General features: G+C 43.0%; 1 protein-coding gene across 1 annotated transcript in view; it reads right to left on the bottom strand.

The window, feature by feature from the left end:
- Positions 1-18,718, bottom strand: part of ELAPOR1 (endosome-lysosome associated apoptosis and autophagy regulator 1) — a 108,382-nt gene that overhangs the window by 28,701 nt on the left and 60,963 nt on the right. The window contains exons 4-8 of the mRNA XM_001381901.5: positions 16,570-16,717; positions 15,942-16,022; positions 13,421-13,526; positions 13,176-13,325; positions 4,875-4,963 (exon numbers count right to left, since the gene is read on the bottom strand). Of these exons, the coding sequence (XP_001381938.2) occupies positions 4,875-4,963; positions 13,176-13,325; positions 13,421-13,526; positions 15,942-16,022; positions 16,570-16,717 (574 nt within the window). The remainder of the gene's footprint in view (positions 1-4,874; positions 4,964-13,175; positions 13,326-13,420; positions 13,527-15,941; positions 16,023-16,569; positions 16,718-18,718) is intronic.

Raw genomic sequence — 18,718 nt, 5'->3', positions numbered from 1 at the left:
GTGGATGGGGATATGATTGGGAATGTAGACTCTACGTGATCACCCTAATGCAAATATCAATAATATGGAAATAGGTCTTAATCAACGACACATGTAAAACCCAGTGGAACTGCGCATCAGCTATGGGAGGGAGTTGAAGGGAAGGGAGTGAAAGAACGTGAATCTTGTAACTATGGAAAAATATTCTAAATTAACTAATTAAATAAAATTTTCAAAAAAAAAGTGAGGCTTGAGCTTTAGTCTTGAAGTAAGAGATTCTATGAGACAGAGAAAAGGAGGGAATGTTTTACAAGGAGAGGGACAGGCAATACAGAGGCCTGGGGATGGAAGATAAAGCTCTGTGGGTAAGGAACATAAAAAAGGCCAGGATAAATGGATTATAGAATGCAGGAAGGAGGATGATGTATAAGAAGACTAGAAGGATGGGTTGGGGTCAAAATGAAAAGGGCCAGAAAATCCCCACATTTCTCTAGAGACAAGAGGAAGCCCCTGAGTCTATTGAAGAAAGAGGTGATGTGGACAGACCTGTATTTCAGGAAAATCATTTTGGTAACTCTGTGAAGGATGGACTAGAACAGGGAGAGAGGCGAGACAAACCCATTAGAGGGCTGTTGCAATCGTCCTTGGGAGAGGTTTGAACGAGGGTGATGGCTTTATGAAGAGAAGGGGGCACAGACCAAAGGTGTTGTGGAATTGGAAACAAGACCTGGCATTGGATTAGATATGTTGATTGGGGGAGTATAAGGAATTAAGAATAATGCCAAGTTTGTGAGCCTGGGAGGTTGGATAAAAAACATCTTTGGTAGAAAGAGGGGATGTTCCATATAGGAAAAGGCTTAACGGGAAATATGAATTCTGTTTTGAAACTGATTGAGGTGTCTTTGGGACATTTGGTTTGAAATATTCAGTAGTCAAGGGCAGCTAGATGGCTCAGTGGATTCAAAGGCAGGTCAAGAGATGGGAGGTTCTCAGTTCTAATCTAGCCTCACTTCCTAAATTGTGACCTTGGGCAAGTCACTTAACTCCCATTGCCTAGTCCTTACGGTGCTTCTGCCTTAGAACCAACACACAGTATTGCTTCTGAGATGGAAGCTTGTGGTTGTTGAGTCATTTTCAGTCATGTCTGACTTTTTGTGATCTCCTCTGGGGTTTTCTTGGCAAAGATACTGTAGTAGTTTGCCATTTCCTTCTCCAGCTCATTTGACAGATGAGGAAATGGAGGCAAACAGGGTAAAGTGATTTGCCCAGGGTCACACAGCTAGTTAAGTATTTGCAGCTGGGTTTGAATTCAGGTCTTCCTGCCTCTAGGTTAGGAGCTCTATCCACTGAGCCACCTAGCTGCCCACATTGAATCCAATGGAACTGAGAAGGGCATCAAGAAAGAATAGAGAAAGAGAAGACCAGGACAGAGGCATGAGGGATATCTACAATTATAAGGGAGAGGGGCATTTGGTTTGATGATTCAGCAAAGGAGTCATATGGGTAGAAACAGAACAAGGAGAGAGCAGAAAAGTATCCACACACTTTTTTTTTCGTCCAAAGGAAGGTTCCCCCAGTGCACAGTATGGCTCCCTCATGAAGGACTCATAGCAGGACCTGGCTAAGAATTACCCAGGATGAGATGGCTTGAGGATGGCTTTGGTAATGTTGTTTGGTATTAAGTGGAGCTTTTTTCTTTTTTCTTTTTCTAAAAAAAATCCTCTTTTGGAGCCTGGGGGGACGGGTATTATTTTGCAACGTATATTTTGTGCATGATGTGTCCTTCCCCTTGGCACCACCACTACTCTCTGAAGAGAGATGGACAGCTTCTCCTCAGCCTGGCACTGAAGTGTTCCTATCTGTCCAATTCCCATTCTGGCCAGACATTTTCCTCTTTTTTAAATTAAAAGATACCAACGTGAGGCCATCTCTTCCAATGAATTTGCCTACAATGTGCTGTTCAGACCTGTAAGTCGGTCCTGTTCAGTGCATGATGCATTTATATACACATTATATATCAATATATAATATGTAAATAAATGATTGTAGAAGGGCATGTTTAAAAAGAAAAAAAGGCATCTGCAATGCTGGAGGAATAGCCAGTGCCAGTGAGATCACTGGCCCATTGCAGCATCTGAGTACAGAAGACACATCAAACACTTAAGTAGAACCCGGGTCCCAGCGAGGGGCTGAGCTATGAAGAGCCAGATGTCTAATCTACATGGCACTTGGGGAACATCTTTAGAAGGTGAGGGTCCTCAAAGTTCCGGACTGTTTTTGCCTTTCTTCACATCTATAGTACCTGCCACACACTTAATATATTAATCACTTGCTGACTGACATTGTGTTACTATCTCTTCATCAGGCTTCTTAATTTTCCAAATCCTGATTCTCTGAATCGGGGTTTTTTTTCTGTGGTGGGGGGTGAGGAAGACAGTAACGGGGAGGGGGCTGAGGGGGGGGCTGGTTGCTCTACTGTACCAAGGGTGGGATGATGAGAGCTGTCTGCCCCAGGTATAGACAATAAGGGGGGAAAATTACCCGTAGTTAATGTAAAAACAACAATAAAACTAAGTCTTCTTTCTGTGCCAACAATTCTATACAATGTCAGCAATAAACTGTTCCTCTCCCTAAAAAACATTTTGTATTTGAACAATTTCTGCATGATGGCAATTGGCCCTGACACACTGAGGCTCGGTTACAAGCCTCCATTCAAGATTAAGTACATAACAGTTCCAAACTGTTTGAGCCTGATTCAGGAACAGTTTGTGCCTCCAACCCCTGGGGTCCTACATAGTCCTGCATTTAAGCAGTCGATTTCAAATGAATAATGATAGCCTGGTGATTCCTGTTTCCGTGATCAGAAATTCCAGTTACTACTTTATACAGATGGTATTTTTTGGTGCCATTCATATTGGTGGTCTTTTAAAAATTGTTCTGTGCTTACTTCAAATTATATTTTAAAGGCAAAAAAAGAGCTTGGGGTGCTTCAATTCTGTCATTCTCTATGACCACTTGGAATTTGTATTTGTGTTTAAAATTTTAAACAGTGAAACAGAGCACAGATGGCAAGGTGCAATGTTTTTCTCTTGGTAAAAGCAATTTATTTTACATGTGAAAAGTTGCAGACTTTAAATATTATCTTTAAAACTGAAATGAACTCTTTTCCAATTATTATAAAACTAAAGAGAAAATCAAGAAGATATAATATTGCACCAGTGCTAGCACTGCTAACAATGTTGTTTGTTGAGTTGTGTCTAACTCTTCATGACCCCATAAAGAATTTTCTTGGCAGAGAGATTGGAGTAGACTGCCATTTCTTTTTCCAGCTTATTTTACAGATGAGGAAACTGAGGCAAATCGGGTGTAAGTGACTTGTCCAGGGTCACCCGCTAGGAAGTGTCTGAATTCAGATTTGAACTCAAGTCTTCCTACTCTAGGCCTGGTATTCCACCCATTGCTCCACCTAACAGCCTATGATAGAATTTAATAACTAAGTTATCTTTTGCATTCATTTTGGTTCTATTAAAATTAACTAGTGACATGAGATTTCTATGAATCTCTGCACAACTTTTCCACAAACCCAGATTTCCTTGCCTTCAGAGTAGGGAAAAATCCCTACAGTCACAGATGGGTAGGGAAGTCTTCTTAAATTCACTATTAATGTGTACAGACCTAGCCGTTTGAAGTTTGTAAAACATTTTGTATATATTACTTCAGCTGGGCCTCCTTATACCCTAGACTTCTAGGGACTTATAGGTATTATCATCCCCATTTTATAGATGATGAATCTGATTCCTAGAGATGTTATGGGAACTGCCCATTGCCTGTCTGCCTCCCTCCCTCCCTCCCTCCCTCCTTCCCTCCCTTCCTTCCTTCCTTCCTTCCTTCCTTCCTTCCTTCCTTCCTTCCTTCCTTCCTTCCTTCCTTCCTTCCTTCCTTCCTTCCACATAGCTACCAAGTGTCTGGGACTAGATTTGAACTCAGGAAGATGAATCTTCCTGACTCTAGGAGAGGTACCCATTTTACACAACTGGTAAATGTCAGGGCTGCTCCTTAAATCTGAGTGCTAGATCCAAAGTCCAGTTCTCTATGTGCTCTAGAAAACTGCCTCTATGTCATGGGTACAGTGGAAAGTATACTTGAACCAGGAGTCAGAACCCTGGGTTCAAATTCTGCCTCTGTTATTCACTACCTGTGTATTCACAGGGCAGTTCACTTAATTTTTCTGGGCCTCAGTTGTCAAATATGTACAAGGAAGGGATTGGATTAGATAAATTCTGGGATTCCATCTACTTCTAAATTTATGACCCAGTGACCTACCAGAAAGTCAAGACAAGCTGCAAAGGAAAGCTATTCATTTTCTTTTGGGCACATTCAAGTTTTGGGACAGGCACAGAAACACACACACACACACACACTCCCCCCCAATTATACTCCCAGAATTTAAGCATCATCGCTGAAGCAAACTGAAGGGACCATAAGCTTTCCATTAAGTGAAAAAGCAGCTGACAGAGCACCAGGGCGAGATATTTCCTCTGTAAGGAAATTCATTCAAGGGCTGCACCAAAGTTGGGGTGGGGGGTATAGAGGCCATGTTCACTGACCCCTCAGTTAATGGTTACAGAGACAAACTAAGCAGATGAGTTCGATGAGCAGGGGAAATGATCCAAACAAAAACAGCTCCTGACCCCAAGATGATGAGACCCAAAAGGACCTTTTCCCACTACTTACTGAGATATCTGTCATCTCACTTGACTTTCCCATCTGCCCTAGGATCTTGCCAGGGATGCACTTGGGGGACTACTCAGTACTGCTGGCCCTTCCTAGGCACCTCCAAACTGGTGGGGAGCTGCCTGGGGAGCACACATAAGCTTTGGGATCACAGTACCTACCTCTCCATTGGCATCACAGGCTGTGTGTGTGTAGAAATAATCTTTGTCAGTGCAAGCTGGACGCAGCTTACAAGAAGAGGATCCTTGTTCTACAAACCAAAAGCAGAGGAAAACACCATAGCTTGTGTTAGGAATACAGAAGACTTTCTTAACTGGCTTGTGAGAGCAAACATTTCAACTACCCATGGGTGGCTGTGAGCCTGCACCCCTGCTAAAGCCCTAGGCAGGATCAAGTCATGGCACCTGGTTCTCTTATTACGAGCTTGTAACAAAGCCCTGAAGAATGGAAAGAACAATGGGCTTGAAATCAGATCTGGACTGGGAGACCAATTGTATCAATACTCCCCAGCTGACCCTGGGTAAGTCACCTATCTGCTAGATACTGTCTCCTTGTCCATCGAAAGATGGACCTCTAAGGTCCCCCTTCAAACTATAGATCTAGGAACCCTTGAATGACTCTCAACCACTGAGGAAGGTAGGTATGGAAGTTGAGGGAGGGTATAGAGAGCTAAGGAATAGGCTGCTCAAAAGGACTGGCTCCAAACCAGCCCGGGCTTTTTCTCCTGATCTAGGCTTCTCATAATCCCTGCCTGGTCTCAGTGCCCTTGTCTCACTCCATGGCTGAAGAAAAATGCTGACTTCTGCCTATGGACTTTCTCCCATAGATAGTTGTCCCTTCCACACCTCGATTTCCCCCATCATGGTTTTGATATATTATGGGTTAGCATAAGAAATGAAATGGGAATTCTTTGTGGAAGCCACTGACCTTACATGAAGGCCAGGAAACAGCACAGAAAACATTAAGAAACTTAGAAATGTATACATAAACCAAAATGTACAATAAGGTACTGTAAATACCCCATAAAAGAAAACAAAAGATTCAGACTTCTCTGATACGAAGAAAGGGTCAAAACATTTTACTGGGCTTTTCCAGATGGTGGGAGCATCATACTCCTAAACTCCAGAGATGTGGAAGGGATAACTACACTATCCTGAGTCACTGAGCTTTGGTCAAATGAGAGGGTTAGACTAGAGAGACTTTAAGGTCTGTTCCAGTTCTCAAAATACGACCGGGGTGCCCTCTCCCCCAAGTCAGCAAGTAGCCTCTCTTCCATCAGCAAAGCAGCTTTTTCCTGTCTTTCATGCAATCTTCCCAAACTAATCAGAAGAGAGATGATAACCTCTAACCCCTCTTGGATTTAGACTAAAACTCTTCTATCTCTCACTTCTACCAGCCTTGGGTGCTTTTGACACCTGGCTTGAAAATTTCATTATCATCCTCTGTTTGTGCATTGCCTGCTCGCTATCCATCCAAATCTGTTTTCAGTTCTTGGACCCTAAAAGACATAGATTGCTTCTGTGTGCCTTTCTTAGTGTAGTACCTAAAACACTGCAAGGGAATTTATTTTTATTTTTTAAAATTAATGTATTTACTTAGAATATTTTTCCATGGTTACATGAGTCATGATTTTTCCTCCCCATGCCTGGAGCTGACAAGCAATTCCACTGGGTTATATACATGCCTCCTTGTTCGAATCTATTTCCATATTATTCATATTGCAAAAGCATTTAACAAATGTTTATGATTACTGTACTAAGTACCTGGGCTTATTCTTACTTGGCAGAGTTCATTGAATCTTTAGCTTTCTTCAAGACTTATTTCCTTGCAGGAACCCTTTCCTGGACTTCCTAGCTTCTAATGCCTTCCTTTCTAAGGTTATCTTCCATCTACTACATAGGCACCTTGCATCCACCTCCTTACACACATGCTTTCTTTCTTTCTTTTTGAGCCCCTTACCGTTTGTCTTAGTCATAGTTCTAAGACAGAAGAGTAGCAAGGGCTAGTCAAATCAGGGTTAAGTGATTTGCCCAGGGTCCCAGAGCTTAGAAAGTGTCTGAGGCCAGATTTGAACCTAGGTCCTCCTGACTCCAGGCCTGGCACTCTATAGCTGTCCTTGTACATGTTTTCTTATAAGATTTCATTGCTGTAGATGAGACTCCACCTTCTCACTGCCTTCTGCCTCTCTGATAGGAAGCTAGAGCCATGAACTCCAAACCTCTGTTTAAGGAGCAGAACTCAGCTAAATTCATTTCTCAACTGGTTGCACCTTCCTTGAGACTTTTCTGAATTCTCTACCATGGAGGGTACCTTCCCCATCCCAGCCACCAACTCTTTTTCACCCTCTTTATAGATTTTTTCAGCTTCCTTTTGTGTGTTATCTTTCCCCCATTAGATAGATTGTACCTTCCCCATCCCAGCCACCAACTCTTTCACCCTCTTTATAGATTTTTTCAGCTTCCTTTTGTGTGTTATCTTTCCCCCATTAGATAGATTGTACCTTCCCCATCCCAGCCACCAACTCTTTTTCACCCTCTTTATAGATTTTTTCAGCTTCCTTTTGTGTGTTATCTTTCCCCCATTAGATAGATTGTAAGCTCCTTGAGGGCAGGGATTGTCTTTTTCATATTTTTATCTCAAGCGCTTGGCACAGTGCCAGAAAAATAACCTCCCTTCTTTATTAGTATCATTTCTAAGTCAGAAGAAAGATAAGGGCTAAAACAATTGGGGTTAAGTGACTTGCCCCGGGTCACACAGCTAGGAGGCGTCAGAGGTCAGATTTAAACCCAGGATGTCCCATTTCCAGGCCTGGTGCTCTATCCTAGCTGCCCCATAGGTGCTTAATAAAAGTTGATTGAATGTATCCCCTTCTACCTACCCCCCTTTACAATCTAAGATCCTTGAGAGCCAGAGTTGTGTTCCCTTTTCTTTGTGTCCCCAGCACTCAGTGCTGTGCCTAAGACCCAATAGATGATCAATGATTGCTTGATTAATGCAAATGGCAGAATGTCTCCCCTCTCATGACCCAGGAAAAGAGCGGTTTCCCAAATGCTATCCTACCCTCTCCACTTTCCCAGATCTCCAAAGACTATCAGATGTGAGCTCTTCTGACTGCGGGTTTGGGGGGCTTCCCTCAGATAGCTAATTTCCCAGCACTCCTATGCTCCAGTCTTATTAGCACAGGCAGGGTGGAATTAATGGCAGAGAAGCAGCTGGTGCCTTCTCAGCTCATTAACTAGATTAACAAGCTAGAGGCCCTCTTAAGCAACAAGGCTAATGGATCCTGAATCTCTTGAATTTGGCTGATTTCATTCAAAAAGGATTGGGAAAGATTTGGAAAATGAACTCTTTCCCAGGACCCTAGAGGGTTAGGATTTGGGTTTTTCCCTCCCTTTTTCTGAGTACGGGGCCAAACACAGCACCTGGTTACCTGCGGGAAAATAACATCTGCATAACAAGGAGGGCTTCTTGGGGTTGGCAAATATTTGCTCTGTGTGGCAGCTTCATAGAAATGCTATAGCTGCTGACTAACTGTCTGGTTTTATCAATGATTAACCTAAATGTCGTGGCAACACTCGATTTCTCTGGTCAGAAAGTCTCAGCCAGGCACTTAAACTGGGTGCCACTAATTTTTAAAAGGAGAAAGAGAGACCAGATATGGTGTTTATTAAGGAAAAAGAAAACCATTTGAACAGTGCTGGCCTTGGGCAAAACACGAAGTTTGCTTTTGACTCTTCATTCCCCTTTCTGAACCATTTCCTCCTTTTCCCACAGTCCCTCTCTCTTTTAAAGTGCCTCTAGGCATGCCACCAAAGCCAAGCAAAAATGCCCACAAACTCATTAGCCCTAAGATTTTAGGGAGCTCCATCCCAGTGGTGTAGACAAGGCACTGCTCCATGCAAAGTAATGCATTACAAATAGTAGAATGGCAGGCATTTGTCAAGAGAAATTAGTTTGATCAAATGATCTTTTGCTCTCCTTCCTCCCCAAATTCCAACAGGTAGGTCAGCAAAGAAAGACCAGACTGGTTTAGAATGATGTATCCTTTAGTTATTTATTCCATCCTGATGCTGGCTCAGCATCCTTGGAAAAGTCAAATCTCTTGTGAGCTTCATCTGAGTCTTCATAAAATGCATCTATGTGATAAAGATTGAGGACTTCACTAAGTGTGAATCTCCCAGTTTATAGAGATCCTCAGCTGTGCCTATATTTCAACAATTCAATTCTGCATTTACTAATCATCTACTTTGTTTTAGGCACTGGAGGATACAAAGACAAAAAGAAACCAACAAAAAACAAACCCAACCCAGCCCTGCTCTTCAAGGAGTTTACATTCTATTAATTAATCAATAAGCATTTGGTAATAGCCTACCATGTGACAGGCACTGTGCTAGGGGCTAGGGATACAAAGACAAAAGTGAAACATTTCCTCCCTTTAGGATTCTTGCATTCTATGTGGGAAGACAGAAAACAAATACAAAATAGATACCTAGTAATGAAAACAAACCAACCCTTACTTTCTATCTTAGAATCAAAACTAAGTATCTGTTCCAAGGCAAAAGAGTGGTAAGGATTAGGCAATTGGGGCTCAGAATCATAGTTAGGAATTATCTGTGATCAAATTTGAACCCAGGTCCTCCTGACCTGGCTCTCTGTCCACTGAGCCACACCACCTAGCTACCCTTCTACACAATCATTTTTTTTTAAACCCTTACCTTCTGTCTTGGAGTCAATACTGTGTATTGGCTCCAAGGCAGAAAAGTGGTAAGGGCTAGGCAATGAGGGTCAAGTGACTTGCCCAGGGTCACACAGCTGGGAAGTATCTGAAGTCAGATTTGAACCCAGGACCTCCTGTCTCTAGGCTTGGCTCTCAATTCACTGAGCTACCCAGCTGCCCCCTACACAATCATTTTTCATTGGAGAGGACACTAACAGCTGAGGGGATTTGGAAATGTTTCCTAAAGAAGTAGGCTTTTGACCAACCTGGTTCTACTTGATTCAAAGAACATTTAGCATTTCTCAGTTGAAAATAACCAGAGCAATAAACATTAGACTCAAAGAGTAAAGGGTTACAGTCAACCTCCTCATTTTACAGATGAGGAAATAAACTCAGAAGGGTTCATCCATGGCTCAGTGGAAGATCTGGGATTGGAGCCCAGGTCTTTTGGCTTCAAATCCATTGTTTTTTTCAACTGTGTTCTAAATTCAGTCAGTCACTGATGATTTAACTCAGTGAATAGAGCACTGGACCTGGAGGCAAGAGGTCCTGAATTCAAATTCTGCCTCAGACACTTATTAGCTATGGGACCTTTAGGCAAGACAGTGAACTTTGATCTGCCTTGGGTTCTACAATTGTAAATTGGGGATAATAGCACCTACCTCACAGGGATGTTCTGAGGATCAAATGAGATATTAGTAAAAGCTTAGCCCAGTGGCTGGCACTATATAAATACTTATCCCTTCCTCCTCTCCCCATTCTGCCGCTTCTGTCTACTATGAAAGACTCCAAGCTACTGTGCTCCACAAAAACAAATAGACAGAAAAAACTCAATTTCCATTCAAAAGACTTCCATTAGAGAGCTGACTTCTCCCTTGGTGGCAGAAGAATGAAATCACAAAATCCTCCTTCTCAGACTAACTCACAAGCCCGGAGTCCCAAGGCGGCAAACTGATTTACATCATCAAAACAGCCCCTCATCATTCAAACCCCTGCACACTTGGGGGGCTTCAGAGGGGAGCCTGGGACGGGCAGCAACAAAGGCTGCCATTGAGGAGACGCGGGAGGAAACAGAGTGAGAAATCCAAGTGGAAAAACAGGAATTTAGACATACAGAGAAAAGTGTTTGTTTGCCAGACCTAAACATTCCTGTTCTTGCCTAAAGTTACACTAAGCTGGCAAACCCTCGATAAGGAACAATACTAGCATTTTATCAGCCCGAGGAACTAAGCGGTGGCTACTCAGGTCAGCTTCTAATCTGAACTGAGCAAACGCCCTAATGGGGGATTTGGGAATATGGATTCGTAGGTGGATGTGGGGGGCGCTTGAGAGAGCGGCTGGGATTCCGATTCTGCATGTGTGTGTTTGCTGGGTCTGAAGCCAGCAGGGTACGGAGGAAAAAGGAAAAATGGTATGAGTGGGGAGGAGAAGGGAGAGGGGGAGGGGAAGGGGGAGGGGGAAGGGGAGAGGGCTCACTCTACCCATTTCCACTCAGATCAATGTATTTCAGGTCAAGTCTGCAGACTGTGGAGACCAGGCTGATGGACAGTAGCAACCCTTCTCTTTCCTTTGTCCCTCCCCTCCTTCCCACCCACTCTTCACACTAAAGGGACTATCCTGAACACTGGCTGTACTGGATAGGACTGACTAATTTTCCTCCCCTCCAAGCAGTGTTTCCTCAAGCTGAGAGCAAGGGAGGGAGAGTTATCAGGGGTTCACAGAAAGAAGCCATTTCTAAGTCTCTCTCTATGTCTGTGTCTGTCTCTCTCCTCTCTTCCTTCCTCTCTCTTTCCTTTTTTCTCTTCCTTCCCTCCTTTTTCTTTTCTTTCATTTTCTCTCTTCCTTCTCTTTCTCTTTCCTTTCTTTTTCTCTCTTCCTTCCCTCCCTTTTTCTTTCTTTTTCTTTCCTTTGTTTTTCTTGCATCCCTCCTTTCTCTTTCCTTTCTTTTTCCTTTACTTCCCTCCCTTTTTCTTTCTTTCCTTTCTTTTTCTCTCTTCCCTCCTTTCTCCTTTCCTTTCTCTTCCTTCCCTCCTTTATTTCCTTTCTTTTTCTCTCTTCCTTCCCTTTTTCTCTTTTCTTTCCTTCCTTCCCTTCCCTTTCCTTCCTTCCTTTCTTTCTTTTTTGTTTCTCTTTATTTCTCTTCCTTTATTTTCTCTTCCCCTCTTTCTATTTCTCCCTTTCTTTTTCTTTCTCTCTTTCCTTCTTTCCTTTCTTTCTTTCCTTCATTCCTTTCTCTCTTTCTTTATACTTCTTTCTCCCTTCCTTCTTTCTTTCCCCCTTACCTTCTATCTATTTTTTAAAAACCCTTACCTTCCATCTTAGAATCAATACTGTATATTGGATCTAAGGTAGAGGAGTGGTAAGGAAAAGGCAATGAAGGTTATTAATGAGACTTGCCTAAGGTTACAGAGCTAGAAAAATATCTGGGGTCACATTTGAACCCAGCACCTATCCCTAGGCCTGGCTTTCTATCCACTGAGCCACCTAAACTTCTCCCTACCTACTGTCTTAGTATCAATTCTTAAGACAGAAGAGGAGCAAGGATTAGGCAATTGGGGTTAAGTGACTTGCCCAAGGTCACACAAGTTGGGAAATGTCTGAGGCCAAATTTAAAAACAAATCCCACCTTCCCACTCCCCTCCCAACTCCAGGTCTAGCACTTTATCCACTATGCTACCTGGTTGTCTCCACTCCCTTTTCTTTCAAAGGATAGGAATGAATTTGGGCTTTATTTTTGTTTTCAGAGACATTTTGTGGCATCCCAGATATATTCTAATCTTGAAAGTATTATTGATGTATTAATATTGTAACCTATGTGCTCATGTACCAGACTCATGGTCATGTTACTTCTTGATCATTGTATTTAATTGGTACTCTATTAATTCTGACCACTCTCCAAACCTACAGTCCAAAGGTCAAGAGAATTCCTAGCTGCCACAGGGTCCTAGCTCCTGCCTTGACAGACCAGATGCCTTACCAAGTCACATGTTTGATTAAACTCCTTCCCTTTGATCATGTGGTTGTCAATTGAGCCAATGGAAAATCCTATGCCATGTCACATGTTCATTAACCAACTCCCATTCCCCATTCCTTGATTCTCCTATAAAAGATTAGGGACATGTGTAGCTCTCTCTTTTTCCTACTATCAGAGGCGCACACACACTGGTGCCCATGTTGTGGAATCCTTCGTCTCTGAGTCTTTCTTCCTTTGTTGTGTCCCCCCCCACCCCCATCCCTTTCACCCACTTTCCCTCAGTTTCTAACTTTCCTTCTTAGGTGTCCACCCACAAAGATATTTATTTGTGGCTGCAGGCAGCTACACATTTAGTAGGGCATAATCATTAAAGCTTTCATTGAAAAGCACTTTTCAATTTAGAAGACTCATCCCAGTATACTCCCCTTGGGACTGTAGGAAAACACTGTGACCTGCTGGGAAAGTCACTCTTTAAAAGTCCAGCTGAGAGGACTGACAGCCGATTTCCTTTCTCTCCATGATGTGTTCCCTTAGTCTTTCCTTCTGTCTTAGAGTCAAATACTGTGTATTCTTGGAGTCAAATACTGTGTATTGCCCCCAAGGCAGAAGAGCGGTAAGGGCTAGGCAATGGGGGTCAAGTGACTTGCCCAGGGTCACACAGCTGGGAAATGTCTGAAGTCACATTTGAACCTAGGACCTCCCATCTCTAGGCCTGACTCTCAATCCACTGAGCCACCCAGCTGCCCCTCTCTTAGTCTTTAGAAACATCACCTGAGTATTTGTCTGGGTCACACTTGTGGCAGGAAGTTTCCCCCTTATTCGAGTAAGAGTTTGCTGGGCAGAGCTTGCAAGCAGAGAGGCCTTCCTTGGCAGCATAGGTACCAGGTTTGCAGGGAAAGCATTCTGAGGTGTAGGCAACCCCTGTGGAGAAAGAACATAGTTTGAGCCAAGGGTTGGGCTCAGCCTGAGGCCAGGCAGCCAACAGGAGGTTTGAATGGGAACCCTCCGTTTTGTACCTGTAATGGCGATATTCCTCACCAGCACCGGCTTAGGAATTTTGGACCAGACCGAGAAGGCTGTGGTTCTCCAATACAGAACATTGTTGCCACGATTTAAATCCACCTGAAGACATGATTAAAAGGAGTCATTCCCCAGAGCAGGGAGCCATGAATGCACCAAAGATCCTGCCTCCTGACTCTTGACCTCCTTCTGCAAGTTCCTTAAACCATCATCTCTTCTCCTCTCACTCTTATCCCCAGTCTCTATCAATCAGTCAGTCAACAATCATCCAATTAACTACTCTGCACCAGGGCAGCTAGGTAGCACCATAGTGTGTAGAGCACTAGACTGGGAATCAGGGAGACTCATCTTCCTGAGTTCAAATCTGACCTCAGACACTTTCTTGCTGTGTGACCCTGGGCAAGTCACTTTACCTTTTTTTGCCTCAGTTTCCTCACCTATATAAAATGAGAAGGAAAAAAAAAATAGCAAAAAAACCACTCCAGTATCTTTGCCAAGAAAACCGCACATAGTGTCAGGAAAAGTCAGACATGACTAGAAAACAAATAAACAGCAACACTATGTGCAAGGCACTGGGGATACAATGACAAAGGGGAAAACAGTCCTAGTCCTCAAAGAACTTGCAAAGAAGACACTCTCAAAGCAGATAAGAGGTAACCTTGAGGGGGAAATTATGGGCAGTTTCAGAAGACCAGAAAAGGTGGCCTTTGAGTTGCCTTTTTTTTTAAACTCTTAATTTCTGTCTTTGTAACAATTCAAAGATAGAAGGGCAGGGGCTAGGCAAACAGGGTTAAGGTAGTTGCCCAGGGTCACACAACTAGTAAATGTTTGAGGCCAGATTTGAATGCAAGTCCTCTCTAACTCCAGTCCTCTCTATCCACTGAGCTATGTAGCTGACCTGAGCTTAGTCTCAAAAGAAGTTAGGCATTCTTTTTTTTTTAATTAAACCTTTACCTTCCATCTTAGAATCAATACTGTGTATTGGTTCCAAGGCAGAAGAGTGATAAGAGCTTAGATGAGGGTTGAGTGACTTGCCCAGGGTCACACATCTATGAAGTATCTGAGGCCAGATTTGAACCCTGGACCTCCCAACTATAGGCCTGATTCTCTATCCACTGAACCACTTGACTGCCCTGAAAGCTAAGGATTCTAAGAGGAAGACATGAGGACGGAAAGTGCAGGCAAAAGCAGGGATATGGGAGATAGTCTATAGAACACCATCTGTGAGGAATAGCCAGGAGGCCAGTATGGCTGAACTGGGGAGTATATAGAGGGAGAGGGGTAAAAAGCTGGATGGGATCAGATTGTGAAAGATTCCAAGTGCCAATGAAGAATTTTATTCAATCCCAGAGGCAACAGTGAGCCACCAGAATTTAGTAGAGGGATGACACAGTCAGAGCTGCACATCTGGAAAATCACTTTGGTAGCTGTGTAAAAGGTGGATGGAGTGGGAAGAGGTGGGTGGGGAGGACTCAACAGAGAGACCAAGTAGTAGATTATTGCAAATCTCCAGGAGGGAGATGATGAGGGTCTGAACTAGGGTTCTGTGCCTGGAGAGAAGAGGACGGATGCTGGAGATGGCATGGAGGTCAAAATGACAAGATTGGCTATGTGAAGTGGAAATCCAGGAGTCCAGGATTGACTGGTTCTGAAGGATAGAAACAGGAAAATCTGCAAAAGGAGGTAAGTTTGGGGAGGAGAGGGAGATGGTAAATGCTGTTGAATTTGTCATGCCTATGAGATATGCATTTTAAAATATCCAATGATATTTGATGAGGTGGGTTCAGGAAAGAGAGCTTAGGGTTAGATATTCTCTGCATAGACAGCTGAACCCATGGGAGATGATAGTCACCAAGTGAGAGGGCATAAAGAGAAAAGAAAAGTAATCCCAGAACAGAGCCTCGGGGAATACCTGTCTAGTCTCTTCCACATCCTCCAGTCACCCAATGATTCAAAGGTGGGAGGAATCTTAACTATTTCCTAGTCCAACCCCCTTATTTTATATAGATGTGAAAACTGAAGCCCAGAGAGAGAGAAGAAGCAGAGTGTCCAGCATCACACAATCTTGTACCTCCTTTCCAATTTATATCTGTCTCCTACCAACTTTCCCGTCACCCCCTTTGCTCTCCTGACCTCTCATATTTTGATTTTGACCACAACCTCGATTACATCCCTTTTTGGTGACTCCAGCAAGGTTGCTGACCATGATAAAGCCTTCCACTCCCTCATTCCCATCTGTCTCTCCATCCCTAGTATCTGGAAAATTAGCAGCTAGAGGTGGGAAACTGTCCAATGTCCTGATCGAACTCAAATGGATGGGAGGGTCCCAGTAGCCAGATCTTTGGTCTTAGAGGAAAGAGAATAGGTTTTTTTTCTCTCCTCAGGTCTGACCCATTGTCCTCCAATACTCCAGGAACTTTTGAATGGAAGCATAGACTAGTGAAGAGAATTGGTTGGAAAAGGAAGGCTTTTGTTTCTGTTTGCTCTGCCTGGAAAGAAGCCTGGCACGATACTTACACTATGGAATTGCCACCCCTTTTCTGTGGTTTTCATCCACCTAGAGTCTTCTATGTTAGGTTGACACTGATCATTCTGAACCTGGGACAGAAGGAAGTAGGAAATCAGCGCTCAGGTTCCCTAGGAAATGAATACATTCATTCTTTACTCCAGGCGATATTAGCTCACAATTCTTAATGGACCTCAACATGGTCTTTTTGACAGGGCATGAGTTGCCAATTTCCTTGAGAATAACAGCTCTAAGCTAGAAGTGGAAACCAAAAGCTCTTTGTTCTTTATAACAGAGACTTCAAGATCCTATATAAATACTATAGTCTCATTGAAAAAAAAAGATAATTAACTCTCCCCACTAATATAATTTAAATGTAATTTGCATATCAGCCTAAATAAAAATACTTAGAAATCTCCCAGCCTCTGCTTCCCTTCCCAATCACCCCATCCTTCTCCACAGTCTCTTTCAACCTTGGTACTTTCCCCCCAGTTCCTTCTAGCCTCTGGGGTTGACCCTCATAATCCTCTTCAGCCCCAGTGGCATCAAGTTGGAAAAGTCCTGCCCAGTCCTAGGGGTTCCTATCAAACAGATGTCAGCCCCTGACCGACCCAGTGACCCCTTTGGCTGAAAGCTTACAAAAAATTCAAAGATGATTCCAGTGTCCGGGTATAAATACTCAAATGAAACAGTGCCTGACTGCTTTAGATTGACAGCATATATCAGTGTGGCCGTGCATTCATCTGTGTTGGAGGCGATGTAGTCACCCAAGGGAACCCAGGTCGACCTACATGGAAAAAAGAAGCCAAAATCACTCCATAGCCTGTTGAACGCTGGGAGCAAAGGTTGCCTAAAGCCTTTGGCAGATACTCTGGGGGAATCCCCAAACCAGTCAATACCAAGCTTCCTCGAACAAGGGAGACTTTTTCATAGATTTGAGAAAGACATCAGAAATCATCTAGAGCTAAGCCAGCCCCCTTATTTTATAAATTGAGGGGTCTGAAGCTCAAAAGCTAAAGTCTGGACTTGAAAGAATTTCTGGAGAGAGATCTGAGGAAGTTAGAAGAGACTACCCTCAATAGAGGGAGAGCTCACAATGAGCAAGCCAATTCATTCACTTAACAAAAGTATGCTTCACTGTACAAAGACTCACATAGGATTTTTTTTTAATTGCAAACTCACTTTAAATACCTGATATGGGGGGCAGCTAGGTAGCTCAGTGGATTGAGAGTCAGGCCTAGAGATGGGAGGTCCTGAGTTCAAATCTGCCCTCAGATACTTCCCAGCTGTGTGACCCTGGGCAAGTCACTCAACCCCCACTGCCTAGCCTTTACCACTCTTTACCAATACACAGTATAGATTCCAAGATGGAAGGTAAGGGTTTAAAAACAAATAAACAAACAAAAAAAAACCTGATATGCTTTTTAAACCTTCATTTCTATACAACCTCAGGGAATTAGAGAACTGTGTGAAGTGTGGTGTCCTAGCACTGCTATGTTGAATCCTAACTGACTAGTAATTCTTGTGCTCAGGGCAAAGATCAAGAAATAGCTCTTCATATGAGTTTTTAAAAACAAATTCAGTTGAGATTGAATGGAGACTTTGGGGAGAGACCTCGGTCCACAAGGTTTCACAGGGGAAGAGTTCCTAGGATAGAGTTCCATAGAGGGAAGTCAGAAACCCTGGAACACAAGTGACCACCATCAGGACAGACACCATGGGGGAGAAGAACAGAGTTGGAGAGGAACTTACCTGGGGTATAGACATGAGGGGGGAAGTGAGGGTTAAGTGGGCCATTTGGCAGCTTCTTATTTCAACCCATTATTCTTGCTGACTCAACACTAAAGCCTATTGTTTCTGCATGCTAAAAAGTACTCGTACTATTAGTACCCTTGAAATTTCATCACCCTGAGGCAAAGCTCTAGTCACTCCATCCCAATTATTGTTCAACTATTATTTGTATTTCTGCATATTATAATCCACTTGAAGATGTTATTGACATCTTGATTTTTACCTTCCTCCTCCTCTCTCTTCTTCCTCTACTTTCCCCCTCCAACCCCTCCCCCACAAATCTTGCAATTATTCTGGATAATGTTTATATACTTATAAATAAACATATATTTATATGCATAAACACATCTTTTTATATATGTACATACTGTCTCTCCCTTTGGAATATACGCTCCTTGGTGGCAGGGATTTTTTTTTCACTTTTGTCTTTGTATCCCCGCCACATATTATGCTGGCACATAGTTGGCATTTAATAAATGTTTCTTGATTGACAATGTGATTGATATAAAATGACCACTCAGATTGTTGGGAACCTTTAATGACCTTTTGTTAGGAGGGCATCTCATTCTGTGGAACAGAGAATGGAAAAAAATGCTTTAGGCTGCCTTGGACTTTGAGAGAAATGCTTTCAACTCCAGGTTAACCTAGCACTTAAACTATCCTGGGCAGATGGTTCTCTAGCCCCATCTCAAAAATACCCAAAGCTCTACTGGAAAAGCATCCCAGTCTCTTGCAAATTATGTAGTCACAATTCTCTTCTTGCCATCTGATAGAAATTTATTTTTTTCTGCAATGAAAATTCATGTCCTTTTGTTCTGAGCTCAGCAGAGATGGGGGACACGTATCCATCATCACTATCCACATACATGTGTTAAGGCCTGTTATGTGCAGGATTCTGTGCTCAGTGTGGCTATCAGATCTGATCACATATACAGAACTTTAACGAAGACTCTCCCCTGCTGTGATTCTCACATCTATTAGTCGGACGAGTGAATTA

The sequence above is a fragment of the Monodelphis domestica genome, chromosome 2 (genome assembly GCF_027887165.1).
Source record: "Monodelphis domestica isolate mMonDom1 chromosome 2, mMonDom1.pri, whole genome shotgun sequence".
In the NCBI taxonomy this organism is placed as follows: domain Eukaryota; kingdom Metazoa; phylum Chordata; class Mammalia; order Didelphimorphia; family Didelphidae; genus Monodelphis; species Monodelphis domestica.
Note: the sequence above shows the minus strand (reverse complement) of the source record. Positions and strands in the feature narration are given on the sequence as shown.